Below are 24,790 nucleotides of genomic sequence, written 5' to 3'. Positions count from 1 at the left end.
ATTATACAAACACCCTAGTGTTCTGCGATGCTGAAATGGGCAAACTCTTTCATCCAAAATTCCATAGTCAGTTTTTCAGGTATTTACAGCTCTAGATATGTATCCAGTTTAACAGAAATGCTGACGTTGATATCAGCTGAGATCTCTCTTTATTGGTTGCAAGAATTGTGGCCTGTACAAATTTGGGGTTTTTTTCGGCTACATGTACAGCTCAAGTATCTTCAAAGTTTCAAATAGTAAGATTATGCCTATGAAGAGTGCAAAGAGCTATACAGGAAAGAGAAAATTCAGTGAGGTTACTTGCATGGGTAAAAGCCCAAGTATTTTGGCTCACCTGTGAAGATGTAAACAAAATGATTGGCGCGTCTGGCACCTTAAAGGTTTGTAGAAATACTTCTGTTGTATCTGTGCTTAGGGGTTCCGTTCTTAATAATTTGAAGAATTCAACTGCTAATATACTAAAACTGGCAAGAAAACGTCTGATCAGTATTGCTTCAGCTAAAAACCTATGGCAGAGATGAGAAGGAGCACATTTTTGGTCTCTTTTCCATGATGAAAATAAAAGAAGAATACTTAGTACATTAAAAAGTTTTGTAAATTAGTCCCAGTTTAGTGGTAGTAACCTATAGTGTAGTTCGTGATGCCAGTTATACAGTTGAAAAAAAAAAGTGGTTTGTAATCTTTTATTTAGCTATGAAGTAAATGGCAAACTTTAGCTAAGTGATGGTAAAGAACAGCTATTCCAAGCTTAGATCACGTTAACCAGCATGCCGTCCTCCCTTTTCTTATAAGCTTAAAGGAAGTTGTTAGGAAGCAGAAAAGTTGTCAAGTTCATCATTCCTGTGAGACAGACCTAGAAATAACTTGACTTACAGCAAAAATCACACCACGAGACCACTGTATCTGTTGAATCGGTGGTTATTAATATCCAGGGTGGCTAAGAATTTGTTTCCAAGTGTGTCTTTTGAGAACATGTTGCCATACTTGGCTAGGGAACCGTGCTGGGAGCTGGAGGAATGTGAAAAATATCCTTCAGTGGGTAACTGGTTATAATTTTTGCTTTTTCTGAGGTCAGATACGTTGTTTGTGTCAAAAGGAACTTCAGGAGGAAAAGACATTTTAAGATTTTCAATTTAGAACCCTTGTCATCTTAATTTGTACTGATTTGTTTTGAAATATTCTTGCACTGTTTGAATCAAATTAAACAACTCACTGTAAAGAAAGGGAACAGCTTTTCAAACAATTTTCTTATAGTTCAATATGGAAACAGTTTTAAGCTGATTAATCCAGAATTACTTTTATTTTTTTTTTTCCTGAGAATTAAAAAAAATACATAGTATTGTTGTAAGCATCTTTTCAGCTGTTAGCTTTGTTTTATAAAAATCTGGCTGGATTCTAGCCAGAGGGATGTATTTTCTAAAGAATACTTGAGCATTGGGTCAGGGTCTTGCACAGACATTTGTGCATCGTGAATATCCTCTTTGAACAGTCTCCTCATTTTTTTTTTTTTTTTTTTTTTTTTTTTTTCTTGACGATTAAATTTGTATATACAGGTAACAACCCTGAAACATTCTAAAAACAAAGTGGCACAAAACCCCAAGAGTTTGTGCTTTGAAATGTTTCCTTTTTAAGCTGAAACGTTCAGGAGTTGTTGGGGGGTAGGTGTTTCATAGTTCGTAATGCAGCTGCTTCCCTCATTTATCAGTGCTGGACACGTACCTGGTAACGCAGAAAGAACCCTTTAGAGAAAGGAGGTGGATGTAAATAGAAATAGCATGAGCAGGTCAGGTTTTGCAAGAGCAAATTACCCACGTTACAATTTCTGGAAGCAGTGTGCCTCCTGTGAGCCTCTTGGTATCTTTCATCTTCACGAGCCACCTGTTTGACAGCCCAGTGGCTCCAGAGGCTGGATTGTGCCTTGGTCTGATACTGGTCCAGCCAGAGGGGGCTGTGCTCCCTCGTCGTGTGGGTACACACAGTGGGATTTAGCCTCATGCCCTGGTATTATTTATTGGTATATGTAAAGACTTCTATAAATATCTTTTTCACAGTATTTTTTCTGCTAAATATTGTTTTCAAATATAGTTTTTACTTAGGATAAGACTATTCTGAATTAATTCCCTGCAGAAAGGCAAATGTTTTTCTTCTCTGTGGGCTACAGAGGCTCATACCACAGTGAGTTTTACTTTATCTGTTAACGTCTAATTAATTAAAGTTTTAATTAGACATCATCAACATCTTGATACTTAATTCTGAATCAGTCTTTATATAGTAGGATTTCTCACAGCCTTTAATAGTTACTAGTGGCTTCAGTGGGACTAAGGCCCTGATACAGAGAGCAGAATCTTGAAAATAGTTTTGGCAAACTTTTCAAAAGAAAATGTATGCTATAACTCTTTGCAAAGCCTTTTATTGATTTTTCAAATGCAGTTATACAGAAATGAACACAAGCAATAGTTAGTAGGATAGATGTGGCTGCCTAGATTCTTTTTGTTTCATGTATACCCTTTATGATTTTTGGATTTATGCATAATTCAGTGCATATCTTATATGTAGTCTCAATAAAGTATTTTAGCAAAAAAAGTCAGAAAATAATTTTTGCCTGACAGTTTTGCCCAAGGAAAAACCTATTTCCCCCCACATTTCTGAAGCAATATTTCAAAATAATGATTGATATAAAAGGTAGCTTCAAGTTGAAGTGTTTATTTGAAATGAAAAAAAAAAAATTAAAGGTGAAAACAAATGTCAGAACATTGTTGAGACATTCCATTGATGTATGCAATGACACGGGGAAGTGAGAAATGCATAACTGCACTGTCTAACCTTTACTAAGAATTAGTGCTTTTCATAACTCTTTTCCAAATAAACATTCTGTGGTGTCTTTATTGCGACAGACACACTTATGTAAGCAAAATTATTTTAGCAAATATATAATATTTGCAGAACAGTACACATTTAAATAACCAGTAATAACCTGTGTAAAGGTACTCATTGATAGTTCATTTTATATGGCAAGCTGCTGCTCTTCAACATTATTAGACAAAATTTGTTGTAGTATTATATGTTTTTACTGATTATCTGTCAAAATAATTGATTTTGCTTGAGGCTGAGGACCTGTTTCTCAGTATAGAACCAAAAGGGGATTTTATTATCTGACATTCCTTTTGCACTAAGCTGACATCAAAGTCTCAGGCTTGGAGGTCCTGGATGGAATCAGACCCTTTAAACACTGTACTATAATACGCACGCCCTGCTTTGTTCTCTCACTACCATGAGATGTCACATCTTGAAAACCAGATAATCCATCCCCATTCCTTGTCTTTATGGTGACGATAATTGATTTGGAGTAGTTCAGCAGGCTTATTTTGGAGGACAGCTTTAACCTTAACATAAAGATGGCCAGTAGGTAGGCTGTGGTTAAAGAAAACTTAAATATAAAAAAGATGCATTAGAAATATCCCATGACTTAAATTCACCCTCTTTTTGACAATTTATAAATTGCTTTTAGCCATACATGTTGTGCATCATACAGAGTAGTGTTCGAGGTGGAAGAGCCTCACTTTTCCTCTCCCTTCTCTCTGTGTTTAGTCTGTCATTTCAGGAAACAGGTCATTCAGAAAAGGAAGGTGACCCGCAATGAAGTCCGGAGGAACATGTTGCCGAGCAGCCTCGAGGTGTACCTCTGTATCGTTGAAAAATGGTGAAGCGAAAGCTGCCTGGGAAAAACATGTGGCAGCTTGGTATCATGTTCCTTGTATTGAAATTATAGCAACAACTTTGCATCCAAAAGTACTACAGAAAACTTAGTTTGCAATTGTCATATCTCGGGCATCTGAGAAGGCAAAGATTATTGCAAAATAATGAAAAGTTACCGAAGTTGCAGTATGGGAAAGCAGAAAGGATATGTTACAAGGGTTATAAGGACTCATAAGAAATAGCAGGTGAAGGTAGGGAAGAATTTCCCTGGATGTCTTCCAAGAATGTGTCAGTCACTCCACAAGTGAAAGAAAAGTGAGCAGTGTAGCTCCTGGATGGGAATTGGATTTTTTTTTTTTTTCTTTTTAAGTATTTACCTATCATAGTAGGGTGGAATTTAGCCAACAACTGCATGAACTTTCGCTATATCAGTATCAAAAACCGAAATTGGAGATCTGCTGACCTGGCTTGGTACTGTGCTAGCTCCCAGCATGGGAGAAGTACAGTTTCTGCAGCTGGTCAGCAAGTAGCCACCTTCACTGAACAGGTAGCCAGTTAACAGAGATGGAAGGGAAGGATGCTATCTAGATGGAGACTTTCGGTAGGTTCCTAAATAGCTGCAGCATTTCAGCCTAGGATTAGGGGGCTATTTTCCTCTGGGTGGGACAGAGGGTTCTTTCAAACCAGGAATCAGGAAACCAAGCAGAGGAGTCCAAACCAGAATGCAGCCAGAAACTCGCACAGCCAAGAGCTAGCTACTCAGCTAGATGCAAGAGTTACCTACACAAGTGAGAGAGAAAGGGGAGAAAAACCGAGCTGGGCATTTACAATTCCGAACAAGTAATAAGGTGAAGCTCTATAAGCTGGCAGCTAGTAATACACCGATGGGAGAGGCAGAAGGAAGGAGAGTTAGTAAGAGGTAGAATAAATCTCTAATTTCAGCAAAGGATATGCAGAATTCATGTGCTGCATTTAATTGGAGACTGTGGTTGATTTTGCATATGTTTTCAAACTTTTTTAATATGGAAAAAATATTAATTCAAATATTTGCACATTCAGGGTTTTGTATATTGGTAATTGATTGCAGGTTTTTATCAAGCTTTTCTTCATTTGTCTTCAGATCACTAATACCCCCCCGCCCCACTTGGATTCTGTGCTGGGTCTGTTTTAGCATTTCTCTTTAATTTGAGGTTACTTATTTTGCTTTTTTTGTGACCACTTTCATTTCCCCCTCATACCTAATAAAAGGTAGCTCAGGTTTTAAGTCCATCTGTCACGTTGCTTGCAGATGCACTTGAGCTGAGATGTTCATAGAACATTCATTTTTTAATTTATTTTTGCCTTTTCCCATAACTTATTTCTGTATTTTATGACCTTGAATTTAGAGCTTTAAGGGGTAAAGACTGGAAAAATCTAGCATATAATGAAAGTTATGCTAAAGAAACAAGGCTTGACCCCTGCAGTGGTGATCCCTGTGTTCTGGTTTACAATGCCTCTTTCTTGCAGTCCCTGGACGGTTCTTGTGCTTGCTCTTGAGTGGGAATGGTTAGTGGGAAAAGAGGGAAAATAGCATATTTCTGACTCTTCTGCAGAATTAGTCGTTGGTAACTCTTGCCGCACTGTGAAAGAAAGGGGAGGAAAATGCTGAAATCCAGCACAACAATTGAGTCTTCTGTAGCCCTTTCTTTTCCCAAACAGTCATTGGGAAATATAATTTGTTTTCTTCCTTAGACATTATATAATGTATTAATGCAAAGCTGCTTTTGCTTCAGATAATACATTTCGTTTTCCTTTTGGTGATTCTTGTTTCTCTTGGGTTTATTTCATGACTTACATCTATGTAAAGGCTTTATTCCTACTTGGGAGCCGACTGAGCTTCTGTGGAACCAACTTGTTCCCAAATTCTGCGATTTAGGCATTGCCAAGAAATTTCTATGAGTCTTTGCCATGGGAAGTTAAAAACAAAATAAAACAAAAATCCCACCCCTCCCCCCACCCCCACCCCCCCCAAAAAAAAAAGAAAAAGAAAAAAAAAAAAAGAAAAAAGAACCAGTTTCTTAAAAACAGAAAACATAGCAACAACAGTTGGAAACATTTAGCATCTGGAAGCTGACAGCAGGACACACAAAGAATAACAAAATACTCTATTGAAGGGGGGAAAAAAGATCTTCAAAAGACTGGTGTCCGCAGCAGGGTGAAAAACACAACAATCCCATTATCTATTTTGTTAGAAAAAAATGTTAATTTAAAAAATATGTTCTCTGGCATCCTCTTTAGATGTCTCTATTCAGGCAGTCAAAGCAGGAGAGAAAAGAAACTAACAGTTCTGAGATCAGCATTTCAAACTAGCAGAAGAGACCAGTTAGTCTAGAAAGTCACCCATCACCGCTGTATTCATTCTGCAAATAGGTGACTGATGCATGAAACTGAGGTGACTTTCCCACTACTGCACAGGGAATCTATAGAAAAGCAGGTAAAAAACCTCTCAGAACAGTGCCCTGTAACATTCACCACATACCTATTACTTTTACTCTAATTCTATAAATACTGGATTAGTTTCTATAACCATATGTAACCATTACCAATTTTTTATTGCCTCAGAGTAATTAAGGTATCTTCCCTGTACCAGATTGTGAGCTTTTTTTTGTTCCATTCTTTTGCATTCTTTTAACATTGCTGTTTGGGGGTAGGACACAGCTGGTTTTCAGATACTCTACAGTGGACCATCAGATGTGCTATTGAGTTCATAGTGGAATTCCATATAATTGTGCTAATTTTTAACCTTTTTTTCTACCCATTTGCATTCCTAGAATTTGCAGAGATATGATAATAAGCAATTTAAATAGAACATATATTTGTGTGTGCATTAGGTATGTGTTTTCTGTGAATGGAAGTTTTAAAAATACCTGATATGTAATATACTCTGTTCCTGAAATATTAAGACAGATGAGTGCAGAAAATGATCATGTTGCTTAGTTACAGAAACAATAAACACCACAAATGTATTGTCTCTTATTAAGCCATTCAGTGGGGCATTAAAGCACTAGCTGGGTGTACTGTCGTGGCACAGTGTGCTACACTTTTATGTTTACCTGGAGGCATGCATTGTTCAAGCCTGGCTTTTATTGAGTGTTGCCTTTGACCAGATTGGGTGCATTTTAATTTTCTATTTGAATGGCCAACATGCTCTGTAGCTGCATACTAGAAATTCAGAATATCATACTCTTTTGTCACAGTAGCAGCCATCATCCTTATAAAGGGAATGGTGGGGGGTGTGGGGTAGATGTAAATATGACTGGTTTTGGATGAAGCTCCACTAGAGCCAAGGCTGGTAGTGCAAACTACAGCCTTCATGCAAGTTTTTACCCTGTTAAGAAGCAGTGCATCCATTTTTCGGAGAAGTGAGAAGAAGTTAAGTTCTCTGTGAGGCATTCAGATGCAGGTTAAACATGGGTCCTGGCTTCTAGTGGCAAGAATCACTCTAATGATTCTTTTCTTTCTACCTTGTAGGACAAAGTAGTCTATGGAAAGTGTGTCTAATTTTAAAATAGTTGTATCTAAAGCCATAAATAGTGGAACAAAGTATAAAATCATGCTATATGAACTATATATTAGTCTTGAAAAAGCCCATTTCACGTTTTTAAAATGCACTGTCTTGAGAGAAGGCAGGCTTAATAAAACCATTTTACATGTTTCAAATCATTAAATATTCTTTTTTTCCCCTATTGGGTGCCTTAAACAGTGTTCAGTGCTGCTTTAGACTTGAACAATCAGTAGCTTTATTGCCGGTTTCTTTCCTTTTCTATTACCATAGAAGAGCCAAGCCCAGTTTTAGTAGAGTGCATGGAAAACTGAGTGTGCTCTGTTCCCACTCCACGGTTTTGGATGCTCAGAGTGGATAGGAAGAAGAGGCAGGAGAATGTGAAACTCCCGTATATTCCATGGAATTTGTGGCACAGTAGTTCCCCTCAGCTTATTAGGTTGAGCTTCTCTTGAGCTGCAACTTGAAGAGCAGTTTCTCAGACCATATTAATGGATCTAAAATAATGCAGCAAAATGCTGTTGTGTCCTCCAGGTGTTTGTAAATCTATACCACTGGAGCCTGTCCTGTTGCTCTGAGGCTTACCTCCCACTCAGTAAGATTCTATAGACACTTGGTTTCTGTTTTGGTGCTCAAAACAAACCCCTTTCTAAATGTCCCACACTACCACCACTACCTACCACATGCGTACATGTATCCACCCCAGGAAAATTAAAACCATTTCAATTGAGGATGAATAAATTGTTTCCTTGGAGCTTTCATTATACCTGTTAATCTCTTTTCTTTGTTCAGAAAACAAAGCTTGTTTATGAAGTTGAGTAATCCTACAGGCTTGAATAACTGTTGTCATTCATCCTGTGTGCTTTCACGTGGTGTTCAGAGATACACCCCACTGCAAACATTTGATCTGGGGACCCTTAAGTTTTGTGTAAATAAACTGTAGTTTATTGCATTCCTTGATATATTCATTTTGGAGCTTGGAAATTAATTGAGGCATATTAGCAAAATGACAAGTCTCCTGTGAGAAGCTGACATTCATGGATTAATTCAAAACCATTCAGCAAACACTAAAAAAACCTCACCATGATAACTCTCAATGGTTATTTTTGCATTTGGATTTCTGGGTAAAGTGATGGTGTATGCACCAGGTCATTCTCAATGAGCATGGAAATTCTAGTGGCTGCTAAAGTAGGCTGATAAAATTGCCTCAGGCTTCACTTGCTGTAAGTCCCATTGCTACAGTCTCTGACACCATAAGTTATCTCCTGCTGACTTCACTGTGCAGCATAAAATAGTAGGTTAGCAGCACCTACCCGAGCCATTTTGAATGATCCTGGTCTCCATTTTACAGAATTAACAGCCATTGTTTACACTAAGTGATCCAGGTTTCATGAAAATATGAAAATATTGCTTTATGGTAACATAAGGATTCATGTAAATAATGTTTTTTGACAGATTTAGGGGCTGAATTAATTCACTCAAATTGCATTTTGAGAGGTATTTTTTCCTCATCTCCCTATAGAGTAACTAGACAAGTTCAGAGCAAGATCATATTGTAGGTGCTCTGAACTCCTGGTCTTTCTGATTCTCAAGGAAACCTAGGTGCCCCAAATTAGGCAATGCTAATAGCTCCTTAAGGATCATGTTTTGGTTTAATAGTGTAAAGTAATTTGAAAGAAATGCTTCATAATAAGTTAAAGGCTCCTAATCACAGTGACTGAAAGGCTGCTGCTAGCGGAGTTGGTCACTATTCTGAAATATTTAAGCATAATGCTGTTTCTTCGCTCACTGTATTTGATGCATATTTGATATAATACAAAAAGAAATCATTAATGTGGACAAGGCTGCACTTTTAATTGGAAATGGTATTGAAATGTGTATTCTTTCACATCATTCATGGTTTTAAATGTCGTGGGATAGGGTCAGTAGAAAGAAATGGTAGGGATTTGTTAATATTAATGGTTTTATTATATTGAGTTTTTAATGTGCTGATTGAAATGTTGTATATTTAGCATATACCTTTTAATATCAACAGTAAATTCCTTGTCTTCTCCTGCACTTTTTCTAAGTTATTCATACATGTATACCTTGCTGATTTATCAATATATTTTCATTGGCTGTGTTACTATATTTTTTTGTTTTTGAATGCACCTGCCATGATGACTGGCAAAATCTGTAGTGAATTCTTAATACATTTCTACAGTTCATTGCATCTGGCCCTGGCTTGCAATGAATTATGTACATGATCTATCTTTGGGAAGCATGAGTTAATTTTGCTTGTGCTCCAAGATGACTGCAGACCATGTTAAAAAGAGTGTTGAGCTTAAGTTAATATTTGCTGTCTCTTAGCTGGACTTACTTCTTAAAACTCAGCACTGTGATATTTTAAGTTACTCAGCATGTGGTTGGCCTGGATGGTAGTAAAGGGAGCTCACATCTTGATTGTGAAATGATATGTAGGTCTGCCCTTTTTCTCCTGAAAAACAAATCTATTCCTTGCTTTGGATAGCTCTTGCAAATTATGTGGGGAATTGCTAACTGCTCCTTTTTTCTTGGGAGTTTAGGTGACCTTTTGCAGTTTCCAAGAATGAGGTAATTGGATATTTTCAAGACTGAGGTCTTGACCTTTCCTTAATAAGATGAAAGAATGCAGTGAATGGAAGACAAATTCAAGGTGCTCTTAATAGCGTGATAAAATTCCCCAAGGGCTGGCAGGTTCATGCGTAGAAAAATGGGACCTTTGTTGCCGAGGTGAGCGAGCGAGCAGCCAGGGCTAGCCCGATGGATGCGCTAGGAGAGCACGGGGCGGAGCGAGGATGCTGCTTGTAGGGTGTGTAGGAGTAAAGGTGAACGTGACTCAAATACTTCTCTGTTGCAAATTGCCTTCACTTGACTAATTGTGGCTCCATGTCTTTATCTGAGGGAGAATGTGTTGAGCTGACATTAAAGAACAAAATGTAGGCTGTCTTAGATAGAAATAGCGGTGGATAATATAAGCCCTATTAAAAGCATGTTTGTTCTTATGTACCCAGAAGGAAAATATAATTATAAAAGCAGACTCTTTGGAAAATAATAAATAAGTAAATTTACAAATTGAATTTATTTGTACCCTAGAGGGTATTGATTCTGAAGCATATACCTCCATGAGTTATAAAGTAGATATTAGTCCCAGAATTATTCCTTTCCCTTTTCCTGAAATTTAATGACTACTTCTTTTTGCGAGCATACTGCTTTTCTCCTTTTTACTGTGCCTCACAGATGGCTGAGTACATCCTTCATGGACAGGGAGATGGGTAGAGGGGTAAGAATCTCAGCATAACACCAGGACACAGGCTTCCAAATGCTAGCTGCATTCAGTTAATAGTTCACAGTTCTTTTCAGTTACGGTTTTCAGTTACAGTTCATATGTTTCTGGTTTAATGTTAATTATCTATGATAATTCAGTTCCCAATTTTCGATTTTGTAAGATTAAAATATAAACATCCTAAAACTTAAAAGATAAACACTCTAAAACATAGATGTGTAAACCTTTTTGTGTTTCCACACAATGAATGCACTAAGATGCAAACATTCACATCTCAGTAACTACAGAGCTTTAATTGCAGAATATAGAAGTAAGAAATTGTCACATTCAACATTTAGGGATTCCAAGGATGTTTTAATATTAGTGGCATAAAATTCCCAATATTTGCTGCTCCTAATAAGCACTCTGGCAGTTTTACCCTCATGTTATATATTAAGCTGCTTAGAGCTGTTGACAAGTTACTGAGAAAACTATTGGCAGTATTCCTGATTTAACTTTGTCCATCAGGTCCTTGAACCATACTTATTAAAAACTATTGTTTCTGAGTTGGCAAATTACTTCAAAGCCTATAAAGATATTTTAGACCACAAGGAATGCTTAGTTCTCCTTTTATGTCTGCTCAGTTCTTCTATCATAGCTATTAACTACTAATTTTATTATATCCGACAACTTGAATTTGTTTATAAACAAGAAATTCTCTTTGTACATTTATTTGTACTGTCCTGGTACCTACTTTTGTTCAGTAGGCAATTAAAGAATATTTTCTCCTCATGTTCTTTGTTGCCTTAATTACTTTCATTGTCAACAGCATGATTTAATTCTAATGAAAGCCCATTTGTTCCTTCTTTTTACCCCATCCTCTAATCTCTGTTTAATGCTTTTCAGTCTATTCTAGAAAGGCTGCCCCTATAACACCTTCAAATGAGGAGTTATTTTTTATCCAATGGGAGATGACTTGCATGTGCTTATTCTCCAGTACTTTTCTGAATTCCTTTGTGTTATCTGTGGTCTCTGAGGTGTTACAGAGGTATTTGATAAATGCAAACATGGACTGTTATTCTCTATGTTTACACATTAGTGCAATTCTAGTCACTTCTGATGTCTTCACTTAAAGACATCATTTTTCTTATGTGATTTTTCTTATGTGACATTATGATGTCACATAAAGACATCATAAAAACAAAAAACACATGTCCTTTGCCTCTCTGTGGAGTATCATTCCTGCTGTCAGGAATCCACACTGAAGTTTATTTGTTGTCTTTGGAGATACAGCTTCAGTAGAAACAGCAGTATTTGTACTGAACCCTGAAATAAAATAGAGAAATAGGCTTATTTATTAGCTTTTAGGATACATTTTTGATGTTGCCTACTGGGGTTAAGCCACAACGCTACAACAAGCACTACACAGCTGCTCTCTCAGTCCCCCTATCCCCCCTGGTAGAATGGGGAGGAGAATCAGCTCATGGGGTTTACCTTTTTTGAGATAAGAACAGTCTAATAACTGAAATAAAAATCTAATAGTAATTGTAATGAAAAGGAAGAAGAGAGGAATAAAACCCAAGAGAAACAAGTGATGCACAACACAGTTGCTCACCGCCCGCTGACTGATGCCCAGCCCGTCCCCGAGTAGCAATCGACCCCTCCCACCAGCTGCCCCCAGTTTATATACTGAGCGTGACGCTCTATGGTATGGAACATCCCTATGGATAGCTCGGGTCAGCTGTCCTGGCTCTGCTCCCTGCCGGCTTCTTGTGCACCTGCCCCTGGGCAGAGCACGGGGAACTGGAAAGTCCTTGACTTAGGGTAAGTGCTACTTAGCAACAACTAAACCATCAGCATGTCATCACCATTATTCTCACACTAAATGCAAATCCACAGTGCTGTACCAGCTACCAGGAAGAAAATTAACTCTTATCCCAGCCAAAACCAGGACAAGTAGAATAATTCTGCCGTAGTTTATGATGAAATGTGCTAGGTGGATAATGATATAATTAGAAGGAACACAGTTCTTACAGTAAAAAAAAGTCAATCTATCAATCACCTCTTTAATGTTCTGTTATCTTTAAACACTGTTTATTAATAGCAGCTATCACTGGCGGGGTATGCCGTCTTAGGTTGTGCGTACGCCAGTGTTTTGATTTCTAACAGTAGCACAGCTCCGCAGTGCAACCCCCGTCTCTTCTACTTACGGTGCGTCAGTTCAGTCTGCAGAGTGGGTTTTGTCTGTGTTCAAACTCTGCTTTGGAGGAAATTAATCTGGGAGCTTTACCCTAAGCTATGCACTAAACACTTTCTAACCTCTAATGGAGATGTGAAGTCTAAACCAGTGACTGGTCCCCAGAACGTCTTCAGACTACATTGTATACTCGGAACGCTGGATCAGGGGTCAGACATGATCTGCACCTGAATGGTATAGAATCTGTAGATGAAGAAGTCTCAGCACAAAGTGCTTTAATCTGCTGAGCTGTTGCTTTTGCTCTGGATTGCTTTCTGATGGAGGCTTAAGCTTAGGAACAGAGAAGAAGGTTTTGGCTTCTGTCACCATGCTTTCATATTTAGCCCTTCAGTGGTATTTTAGCTTGAGTGTTTCATTTACTGAATAACTAAAAATATTGACAAAACCCTTGTGCACACCTTTGCTGCTGGAGAGCTTCTTTTAAGCAGTCCTTGTATCCTAGACAGCACAGAAATAGCAGCAATTTCAGGATATACTAATAAAGACTAGAACCCTGGGAAATGGTTATATTACAACAGGCTTCTCTGGACAGATTAAATATGTGATTTGAAACAAGAATATTTTCTGTGGAAATATTCTTTAAGCTAGTATTGTTTTTCATTTTTATGAGAAAAGTCCTCAGTCAGGAGAAAATATGTAAGCAGTTTTATTTTTTGTCCAGTTGGACTGGCTCAAAGATTGTCCTGTTTTGATCTGTATTATACTACTTTCCCTATTTTATAGCTTTATGAGTACCATGGATGCTGCTGTTCTTCAGCTCCAAGGACAAACTGAAAAGATGTGAAATCATGAAGTATCTGACCTTGGTACATTTTCTGTACGTGAAAAGAAGAGTTAAGACAGTGACAAGGGGTTTAGAGGAAGAAGAAATCTAATACCTTTCTAGGTAGCAGAATGGCTGTGCAAAGAGGGGTTTTAAGCAATCAAGGCCATGCAAGCTAATTTGCACCTGATAGTATAAATTATGTGCAGATTTTTCAGATTGTTTGAATTAATTCTAGGGATATTTTTAGAGCAACTTTGTTTGGTTTAATGAAAACTATTATTAAATAGTTAGTCAATGAAAATAGTTATTTAATTTTGTGTGTATGTAAATTATCATATCCATATGCCATCATTATTTTCCGTTAAATAATATGCCTATTCAGGATTATATCTGTTTGGTTAAAATGGTCAAGTTCCTCTTAGTAACCTCTCTGCTTTGCTTGCAGGTTGTATATAAAAATAACGATGTCAGGTTGGAGTTATCTCGACTTGCCAAGCAAGGAGATCCTAAAATGAAGATTCATGGGGTTGTAGCATTTAAATGTGAGAATGTTGCAACCTTAGATCCAATCACATTTGAAACACCAGAGTCTTTCATCTCTTTGCCAAAGTGGAATGCCAAGAAAACAGGCTCAATATCATTTGACTTTCGTACAACTGAGCCAAATGGTCTGATTCTTTTCAGTCATGGAAAACCAAGGCACCAAAAAGATGCCAAACACCCACAAATGGTGAAGGTTGACTTTTTTGCCATTGAGATGCTTGATGGCCACCTCTACCTGCTGTTAGACATGGGATCAGGTACTATAAAAATAAAAGCCTTGCAGAAGAAAGTGAATGACGGTGAATGGTACCACGTGGATTTTCAACGGGATGGGCGATCAGGTAAGCCACTTTTTTTTTTTTAATATTCAGTATGTTTTTTTCATGTTATATCTGAGACAATAATGGGTATATATTATGTTGCCACAATTAGAGCTGTGCTTCATCTGACAAATAGAGGAAATATAACAAGTCATTGCTATCAGGTACCAGAATGCAATGGTTTGCAGAGTAAAAAAATCTTACAGTAACATTTATTGGGTAATCAGGTACTTAATCTTCCAAGTAAGTGTGCTGTGTGCTTCAAAAACAAACTGTAATCTCCCTCTGTGCTTGCTTACACCAAAGAGCTGAAGTGGCAAGTTTCAGGAATAAAAATAAAGCAAAAAAGAATTACTGAAAGTAGCCTCCAACATAGGGAATAGTTGGCCCAGGGAAACAGCACAGACCTTCCAATTATGTCAGCAGATCTCAGCATTATTAAATGATATGCTAATGAATGGCTAACAACATGTATCAGCAGAAATGGATATAAGTGACTTGCCGTATTCTGTCAGTATGATTCATGTTCTGTAGTAGTTTACTCAACAAATTATCTCACTGACAAGGGTAAAAATAAAGAATCCATAATCTCTTCCTACTGTTACTGAAATCTGTTATCGCATAAAATGCATTTAACTAGTAAAATTGTCCTTGTGTTTCTGCTGCATCTGATCTTGAGTATATATGTTGACTTCAGCAAATAATCAATATCCACTAGTTGAAGGACAAATCTATTCTATGGTATCTTCCTTGTAGTTCATGCCAGGATTTTGGAGGGGGGCAGGGAAGTGTACTAAGTCTGTAATTCAGTCCATCAAAGAATTATCCAATTATTATCAATAGCCAATTTGAATTTTATGTACACTCTGAAATGGAGTATTGGAAACCCAAACCGCCTCCTCTTCTGGATTTTGTGAAGTTTTCTCCACTTCCTCCCTTCTGACTCCTTTTTCATCACTCATATTTATAATTTCTTTCTGAAACTTCACTCTCAAAAAGTTATTGTTTTATGACTTTCTTACTACCCACAAATCAGATTTCAGATCATGCAAATCTTAGGTGCAGGTTTAAATTGAAGATTTCAGTCAAATCCATGCTGAAAGTCAGACCAAATTCAATTGATCATTTTGTCCTAGGATTATGAAAAATTATTATTTGATTCCTGTGCTGTGTGGCTTCAAATTCTCATTGTAGAGAGTTTGATTTTCTGATTATAGTATGTCAGTTGCTTATTTATATTTCTTGAGGTTAAAAATGACCAAACAAGCAAAAAAAAAAAACAACCCCAAACAAAACACACAACTTCTCAAAATCCTCAATTGTGATTGAATATCCAGCAGTTATATTATTTATACTACAATCTGTCTTCATTTCAGGCTTCCTTCTTAAGTGGTGTTTCAGTGATTCATACGAGGCAGTAATTTCTGTGGTAAGCATGCCTGTGGGACTCCACTGAAAGCAAAGTTTATTCTTACATCCAAAGTCAACACTACTATAAAGAAAAGAAATAAATGCATAGCAAATATTTGCATTTGAAGATACATTCTGCACTTTCATTACTTCACAAATACCGTAGCTCACAAGTGCCATTAAGAGAATTTAGGGTATAGTTTATTTAATTCTTATAACTGTCGATGGACATCAGCAAGAAGGTAGGCTAATTTTAGGAAGCAATGCACATCTGGCAATCAGAACTGCATACTATTTTTAAGTAGATGTATAAAGAGTCAATTATATATGTAAAATAAATATTAATGCAGCTGATGAACCTACCTATGATCAAGACAGGTGAACCTTATTTACCTTGTCACTCTTGAACACTGACCATAGCACCTATTTGCATTAAAACATTGAACTATTACCAGGAAGAGTTAATAAATATGTAGGCACCTGGGTTGAAAAACTGAATTTCTAGCTGAAATCTGAACACACATCAAAGATTCTCTGTGATTTTAATACACACAATAATACTTTATAGTAGGAGAAAGACCAGTAACAGTGGCAATGCTGTTATTTTGCTTAATGATTATATTGGCTGAGTATAATCTTAGACCATCAGATTTAACCAGGTAAAACGACTACCTAACAATTAATATACCTAATGAACTGTATGTTTCTATTTTCTCCAGATTGGAACGGGAAGTACCAATTTGTTATATTTAGATTATTTCTTCATGACTTATGTATGTTCGTCTATTATGCTTTTTTCCATGAATAAAAAAAATCCACTTTACTATTCTAGGAAGATTTTTCATTTACTTTCCTCAGCCAAAACCAAATATCAAATGTACTGGAAATCATGTGAATATGATTGCTTTTCACTTGCTTACCTTCAGAGTTTTTGTATAAGTGAATGAATATACCCTATATATTGGGGGGGGGGGGGGGGGGGGGGGGGAAGGAAAAGAAAAAGGTTTTGCTGTTGCTGCTGACAAAATACCTTCTAACCTATCAAGTATAAAGGAAGAGATTCTCCTGTTAATGAATAAGTAGCTTAAAGAACCTGGGATTTATTTTTCTTTTTAGTGAAGTTTGGTGTCTTGCAACCTTTTACTCCTATCTTCAAATCCAATGCAGAGTGGTTGCCTCAGATAATAGAAAGCTGTGACATTTCTCAAGGAGCTTTGCTAATTTCCTTGACTTTTGTATTAGCTGGATCAGCAAGTACTCATTTTATTTTTCATTCTTTGCTCTCGTCCACACTGTCACAGAGAGCATCCACTCTAAACTACTTGACTTTGCCATTGCCCGTCTGGGACTGCGGAGGGGGAGATGTAAGAATTGAGAGCAGATTTTAAAACTGTACTTAGTAAGGCCCTAATCACTAGTAATTTTGCTGATCTTCTTAGTTTTTACGAAATAGAAGGAAGGGGGAAGAAACGTTCCCTGTAATTTCCTTTGGCTGCAGGAACTTTTGACCTATTGTTCTTATAAAAGTTTTTCACCACAGAACCCCATCCTGCTGCCTGTAGGACCTGCTCTGAGCATTTCTTTACCTAAAAAGCAGATCTTTGATGAGAAGGAACTCCTGAGATCCTATTTCCCAGTGTAAAGTAAAGATTGATTTCATACCTTCTCCATTGGTCCATCTATCCTGCTAGGCATGCAGCAGAGGAAAGGGAAGACACGTTCTCCAGCAGTCTGTCTTTTTTGCAGATGTCCAGCAGAGGACACAACCTGGTACCAGCTGGTGTGTCCTGTCACGTGAGCTGAGCTCCCTTCCAGTGCTCATGGTTATTCTGAGTTCCTGCAAAGGACAGCAGGCACACATGTGCCCCTGGGCTTGGCCATGGGCTGGGCGCTGTGGGCAGGGTCCTCAGCACGGCTATTATACTACGCTTTAGCACACTAGATGTAAAGTGTCTTTAAAATATCTTACTCTGATTTTTCTCCTTTTCTTAATAAGCAAATGTGTGTCACCTCCACAAAAACCACCTAAAGAGCCCACGTAAGGTAAGCATGGAGATCAGAACAGTTGTAGTAGCTGCAGTTACAATCTTCATATTTAACTGATCAGAATTCAGACAAGGTTTAGAAATATGTTTTAGTTTCTTATACACAGACTTATGAAAAAGTAAATTGCTGAGATAATTAATATGATTGGAGAGGCTCATTAACTCATACCTAGGGGAAATGTTTGTCAGTTGTGCTCTTAAACAGTACTGCCAACTCTGCAGTAAAAGAACTAGGAAAAAAAAAAAAAAAGTCCAGACTAAGTAAAATAAAAAACCAACAACCACCATGAAGCAGTTGTAAAGGTGTTTGCTTACAGTTTTTCTTGTAACACGGTAGAGTTAGGTTTAATAACTATTTTCTGAGACTTGGGTGTTGTTTAAAAACTTGTTAAACTGTTTACCATACTCAAGGATAACCTTACAAGTGTTCCTTGACTAAAATGCCGTTCATCCTTTGGAAAACATCATTAGGCAGATGGAGAGGAAGAAGAAACTTACTCTTATTGTCAACCTCCAATTACGCACTGCAGTGTAAACCAGAATGTATCAGAATGTGTTCATAAGTAGGTCGCATGTAGGGGCTAAGAAGTCACTGAAATTTTGAACTAGTTAGAGTTTCAGCATAAACACTAGAAATTATCTCAAGAGTATGTAATTAGAGCATAACTATAATCAGTATCTCGCTGTAAGTAGTTCTTTGAAGATATCCATTACATGCATTGCTGTTGCAGATTCCTCTTTTTCACATGTACGCTTCTATAGACTCCTTCCCCCTCGTCCCAGCCTTTTAAGAACTGCCAGATTTACATGTTCCTATTTCAACAGATGTTATTAATTTACATATTTGAGATAATGGGTTTATCTTGCGTTTTAGGGACAATTCTTCCAATGATTCTGTTACTGTCTTTCATTTATTCATAAGCTCATAGAAAAACTGAGCTGGGTGACCTTGACAGGTCCTCTATTTTACCTCTCCAACAAAAGTAGTGGTAATGTACTTGTCAGTCTCAACAGGTGTGTGTAGGCTTAACCCAGCAGTGGACACTGTACCACCTCTCCATGTAATCATTCATAAAGTGAATATTTTTGCATGCTAAACAAACCATTTTGTCTGTAATTTCCGTTTTCACAGCAGGCACAACAATTTTTTCCAGTGTCATAGCCCCACGCTTTTTGTGATTTGATTGCTGTTATCTCAGTCTCCACTTTTCTTCATACACTAGGAAACCCCAGCTGCTTCCTCTCCTCATATGCCATGTTCTGTAGCTTGCCTTTGACCACCTTTTTAATTGCCATTTTCTGCAGTCTTCTCAGCTGATCTGCATCTTTCTTCAAGTTTAAGGTAAACCTTACCAATGCTCAGTAAAGTGGTACGATAGGCTTCTCTGTACCCTGCTATGTAATTCCCATTTTGCTCATATGTATGCTATTGTTCACTTACTGTTGACTCTTCCTTTTGAAGAACTGCCCACTAATCAGTTATCCTTTAAGTCAGTAATTCTTACCAAAAAATCATTATTTCACTAATTTTTCTCGATCTTCCTTCAATAAATAAAGACGTTTCTGAATGTTTAAATTGGGCTCTGGGACATACTGTAGAATCGGAGGACCTGTAGGTCATGATAAGATCCTTAAATTTACACCCAGTTTCTGGAGATAAGAAATGCTACCTGTTTTAGAGCCTGAAGCTAGATCATGAATTCCCAGACTAAATAAATCACCCCACATCTTCTTGTCTTTCAGTCATCCACTTTTTCTTCTTTCAGTTGGACAAACCAAATGTTAACAGCTTTTCCCCCATTTCTTTTTTTCTTGTTGAAGTTTGGACAGTATTTCCTACAAGTAGTAAAAAACCTTACAAGCAAGCTGCTTGTCTCCTGGCAGACATTGCTGCCTCAGGATTGCTCTTTCCAAAGAAATAGTTGAACTACTAATCTGGTCATGGGTGCTGTTATGCTAGGTACCATGCAAAGATGTAACTGAGAAGCCAATGCTTTTCTGAATCTGCAGTTTCCTATCATATTCTGTTATGTTTAGGTTATTCTATAAAACAAGATGTGTCCCATTCTTTTCCCTCTTATCCAACTTGACAATACTGGTGTGAGAAGGGTTGATGCTACATTATCTTTACAGGGTAAATTTTTAACCTTTTCCTGTGCTGACCACATACGACATTTGTATGCTCCATTAGCTTCCCTTCTTCCTGCCTCCCTGGAAAGTGATGTCTTGTCACATTCGTAAGTAGAAACATCCAAATGGATTAGAGCAAACTGGTGGTTTGACAGAACAGTTCTTTTTAATCTGCCTATAATTCCCAGAGAAAGTAGGATTGAAATCCGGCAAAGGGGGTGTGCATTACTGCCCTTGCATTCTGTGGTAGCATCTGCCATTGTCATGAGGTCCAACCTGGGATGGTTTCAGTAGAACTTGAAAAATTTCCCTCAATAAAGATGACTGGCTTAAAAAACCCAACCAAACGAAAAACCGACACAAACAAAAGCGACACAAACCAAAACAAACAAAAAAAACCCAAACCCACAAAACAAAAATCCCAGCTAGAAACAGTGTGTTCTACCTGTGTCACAGCTCTGGATGCACCATGACTCCAAAGGTGTTTGTAGACCCATTATTTATTTTCCATAGGCCCATGCTGTATGAACTCGAGTTTTGGATTTTATTTTAGGATGTTTAAAAGAACCTGTAATTTTTCATGTACTTTGGAAGTCTTCTTCCGTTCCCCCTTATTTTTCTTGATTTTTTTTTTCACCTGCATTTGCAAAGCAGTTAGTGAGTAAAGTCTGCATTACCTATCAGAGTGCATGAATAGTACTTTGAATACCACCAGCAGTGGTGGTTTGTGGCTGCCTGGACAGTTCAGCCAGAAACTATGATAACTTATAAGTGATAGCACGAAACTCATGGTGCCCAGGCAGGAGTTTTCTCCTATTAGCTAGACTAAAGCCTATTTGTATTATAGCTATAGTTCTTATTCTATACAGTGTGCTATATGGTGTTCTGATAATGAAAAAAGCTCCTACCTAACAGCTGAGCCTGGGTGACTTGTTAAAGCTTTGAGTCTTCTGCGGGTGCTATTTGACTTAGTGTAGCTCTCAACAAAAAGGATTAAATAAAGGTAACTTACAGTGGTTTGATTAAGGGTAATTCACACACTATGTAGGTCAGCTGAAGTGTCATGGCTATGTCCAGCAGCAAATTGGAGATAGTCCAGCTGGGTAATCGGGGTTCCATGGTCTTCAAAAGCATGAAAAAGATGGACAGAAGAGCAGTTGCCTGTTGTGCTTTTCTACCCGTAGTCATTACACCCTATGATTACACTGAGGTTTCAGAGGGCTTCTCGCAAGGGGTATTTTACGTGGTGTCATTTCTTGGGGAGGGAAAAGGTTCATTTCTTTAAGAAGTTGTTGATATCTATTCAAAATAATACTTAAGCTCTCTGGGGTAATCCTTTATGACATACAGAAGAAAGTTCTCATGCTTCAGTCTATCATCCAAATATAATTCATAGTTACCAGAACGTAGTGGTGACTTACAATTCCCTTTACCATCCACCTTTCTCATCCTACCATGCTTGCAAAACTTAGTTTTTGAGCCACCATGTTAATGTCACAGCTACATTGGCTGAGATTTACCTGTCTTCCTATGCATTAAGAGCCATCAAGACTTAGTGGATTATTATTTTTCATAGAAATGGAGCCCCATTTGTCTTCCAGCATCATGAATACCTTGAAAATGCAAATGTCTTTTTTCCAGCAAAACCCAGTACTGTGGAAATGCATGAGTTGGAGGTTGGAGGCTGCAGCTGAGTTAACTTGTGTGGGTGCAAGTGCTGTCTGAACATACGTTTAAAACATTTGGTCCTAAATTAGCCTGTACAGCAACAGGTGGGAGCAAGCAACAATAGCAGTAAGAAATACTGTGAGCACAAGTATGACTTAAATTTACAGCATGTCTAATTATTTTTTTTTAAAGGAGAAATGATTTATTGCCTGTAAGCAGTCCTTCTTGATACTTAGGATGCTCTCAGAAAAGCTAGTTATGTTGGTTTAACAGGTCATTCACGGGGGTCCTTGTTTGATACAGCTTATTAACAAAATCAAACCTCATAATGTTTATGCTTGTATGCCTACAATCAAATCTATAGCAAGTGTTCCATATGACTGCCAAGTTTTGCTTCAAGAATCTGAGCAGCAAAACAAATATTTAGAGTTATCAAAGTGTAATAGCCTTAATTTTAAGAGGGTGGATGTTGGAAGAGAAAGGATCCTGGTTCAACATGCCTATTTCTTATGGTTCAGACTGGAAGTTCACTTTATACCTCTGTGACTCAACTGTCACAGGAAATGCTTCTGATAATACAAAAAAGGGAAAACTGACCATATCCTCAAACATTCTTTTGACATGTTCATAAAGATGCACAAAGGCTATGGGAGCCTTTGTTTTATCTTTTTTATCTCTTCTGTTAGTAGAGAGACTGTTTGTGGCAGTAGTAGTACCCAGCCCTTCTGAAATCCTTATGTCTCAAGTCTCACATGGGAGTTGGATCTGCAGAGACCTCTGCCCCAAAAAGCTTTTATTAACGGTCCAAACTGTTTAGCTATTCATTCTGTCCACGTTGCTGAAGTTAACCTATCGAACCAACAAAAGAACAAACAAAACATGTAGCTCCCACAGGACTCTTCTTCACTGCTAAATGAGAAACCTGAATTTTACGATGTATCCAAGTAACAGAATAATCTTTTTCTGACCTGCCTCTGTTTGCTTAAAACGTGTTTTAGTACTTATGCTATAAAAGTTCTGAATTTATTATTCACATGCACCACTCCCACCGCAGTGGAAGTATTTTTGATAATCAGTGTTATATTCTGGAATCTGTGTCATGCTGACAGTGGAAACAGCGAATCATGTTAGTTTTGTGTATAAATGTGTGATAAATATTTTGTGGTAAATGTGGTTCTTCAATGTCTTTTCACCATTAATACACTTTTAATATTTTGTCCATTGAATAACAGTGTTGCATACTGTGGCTGGTACATTCTAATAATCTGGTCACCTATATAATGGGTTGATTTATATTTTGCTTGCTTTTGCACCCATATAGAATGGTAAGGAGTCACTTCTATGAAGATCTACATGAAGATTCTTTTTTAAAATTATTTTGCTTAGTAAATAAAATTTAATTTGGTTAACATAAGTATGCTCTGTGATGCCATGTACTAAATCCGGTTTTCTGCTTATTCCAATTGTTAAAATTGGGTACCTCGTTATTTTAAAAGTACAGCAAAGAGGATTTTTATAGTTGATCAGTGTCTTTGTTCAAACACTGTAGAAGCAGAACTTTATTTTAAGCTTAGTTTTGTTTGTTTACTTTTTAAACTTAAATCGAAAAGATACTTCTAATTTCCTGGGGTTCTGTATACATCCTTTCTCCCTCTCTTTATAACACGCACGCATTTCGAGGTAAGTGTCAGAGGCATTGATTTTCCCTCTAGGAGCACATCACTATCTTCTTAATGATTGCCTGTCTGGCAGCTGATGAGACTATTTTGCTCCCGCACTTAAAGAAAAAAAAGTCTTATCCAAAGCCCACTGAAAGTGGTGAGTCTCTTAAAATACTGAATCTTTGGATCCAAACCAAAGACACAGATTTGCCTGCCAGGTTGCAGCCTATCGATGCAACCTCAGTCTTAATGCTTTGAAGCACGCGTGGGGTAGTGAAGACACTTTTCTGTTGCACAAGCAGGATATTTGTGAAAATAACTCTGAAATGCATTCCCCATACCCCTACAAGATTGGTAAGGTGGCTTTGACTTTTTTTATTTTGTAGCCTTGCAATGTTGTGCATAAATGTTTTTACATTATTCACTTCCTGACAGTATTTGTACTACATTGTAATTGAAATAAGAAGCATATCTATTATTGTATAGCTGAGCAAGTAGAATACCTATGTTTTATTTACAGATATTTGCCAGGAGCTAATGTGGCATGTAGATTAATGAGTAAAACAGCACTACCAAAATCTTTTAAATGTCTTCAAGATCATGCATTTTGTTGCCTTTTCTTCTCAGGGACGATATCTGTGAACACATTACGTACACCATATACTGCACCAGGGGAAAGTGAAATCCTCGACTTGGATGATGACTTGTATCTTGGAGGCTTACCAGAAAATAAAGCAGGCCTCGTCTTCCCAACAGAGGTGTGGACAGCACTTCTCAATTATGGATACGTCGGCTGCATTAGAGATTTATTTATTGATGGTCAAAGCAAAGATATTCGACAGATGGCTGAAATTCAAAGCACAGCTGGAGTAAAGCCCTCATGCTCAAGAGAAACTGCAAAACCTTGCCTTAGCAACCCCTGTAAAAACAATGGTGTGTGCAGGGATGGGTGGAACAGATATGTTTGTGATTGCTCTGGTACAGGGTACCTTGGCAGATCGTGCGAAAGAGGTAGGTTCTATGAGATGGCTGCATTTCTACTTTATAGAATCCTGCACAATGACTAAAAATGGCAACATAACTCTAACTCTTTTGAGGCAGAAAAAAAGCTTCTTTGATTTCACTTGATGTCAAATGGAGCCCTGGTCCAGGCTGAAAGAAATAACTCTAGAGGAAAGATCTTAGGGGATTTTCTGAGATACATAAAGAATTATTAGTTGACTATGATAGTCAGCACTGCTAAAATGTTTCTTAGAAAATTCCTCCTTTTATGTCTCATCGTACATTGCTGAGTTCTGAAAAGCTTTGCGGAAGTAATTTTAATTATTATTGCATTACTAAATGGTCACATTCCAATTCCAAGCTGAGGTCTTGTTCTCTGCCTATTTATGTCAATAGCACTGTGTAATTAAATTTACTTTTGAACTCTACAGTATCATTTAAATCCATGGCCAGAACTTCAGCCATGAG

At 37.5% G+C, this 24,790-nt stretch overlaps 1 protein-coding gene across 10 annotated transcripts in view; it reads left to right on the top strand.

Annotated features, from left to right (window-relative positions):
- The window catches only part of NRXN1 (neurexin 1), a 730,370-nt gene that overhangs the window by 287,390 nt on the left and 418,190 nt on the right, over nt 1-24,790 (top strand). For all 10 annotated transcript variants that reach the window (XM_080407807.1, XM_080407800.1, XM_080407815.1 and 7 more), the window contains 2 exons: nt 13,989-14,427; nt 23,948-24,331. In XM_080407807.1, the coding sequence (XP_080263933.1) occupies nt 13,989-14,427; nt 23,948-24,331 (823 nt within the window). The remainder of the gene's footprint in view (nt 1-13,988; nt 14,428-23,947; nt 24,332-24,790) is intronic.

The sequence above is a fragment of the Falco punctatus genome (assembly GCF_963210335.1).
Source record: "Falco punctatus genome assembly, chromosome: 12".
NCBI classification, from domain to species: Eukaryota; Metazoa; Chordata; class Aves; order Falconiformes; family Falconidae; genus Falco; species Falco punctatus.
This window is presented reverse-complemented; position numbering and strand designations above follow the sequence as displayed.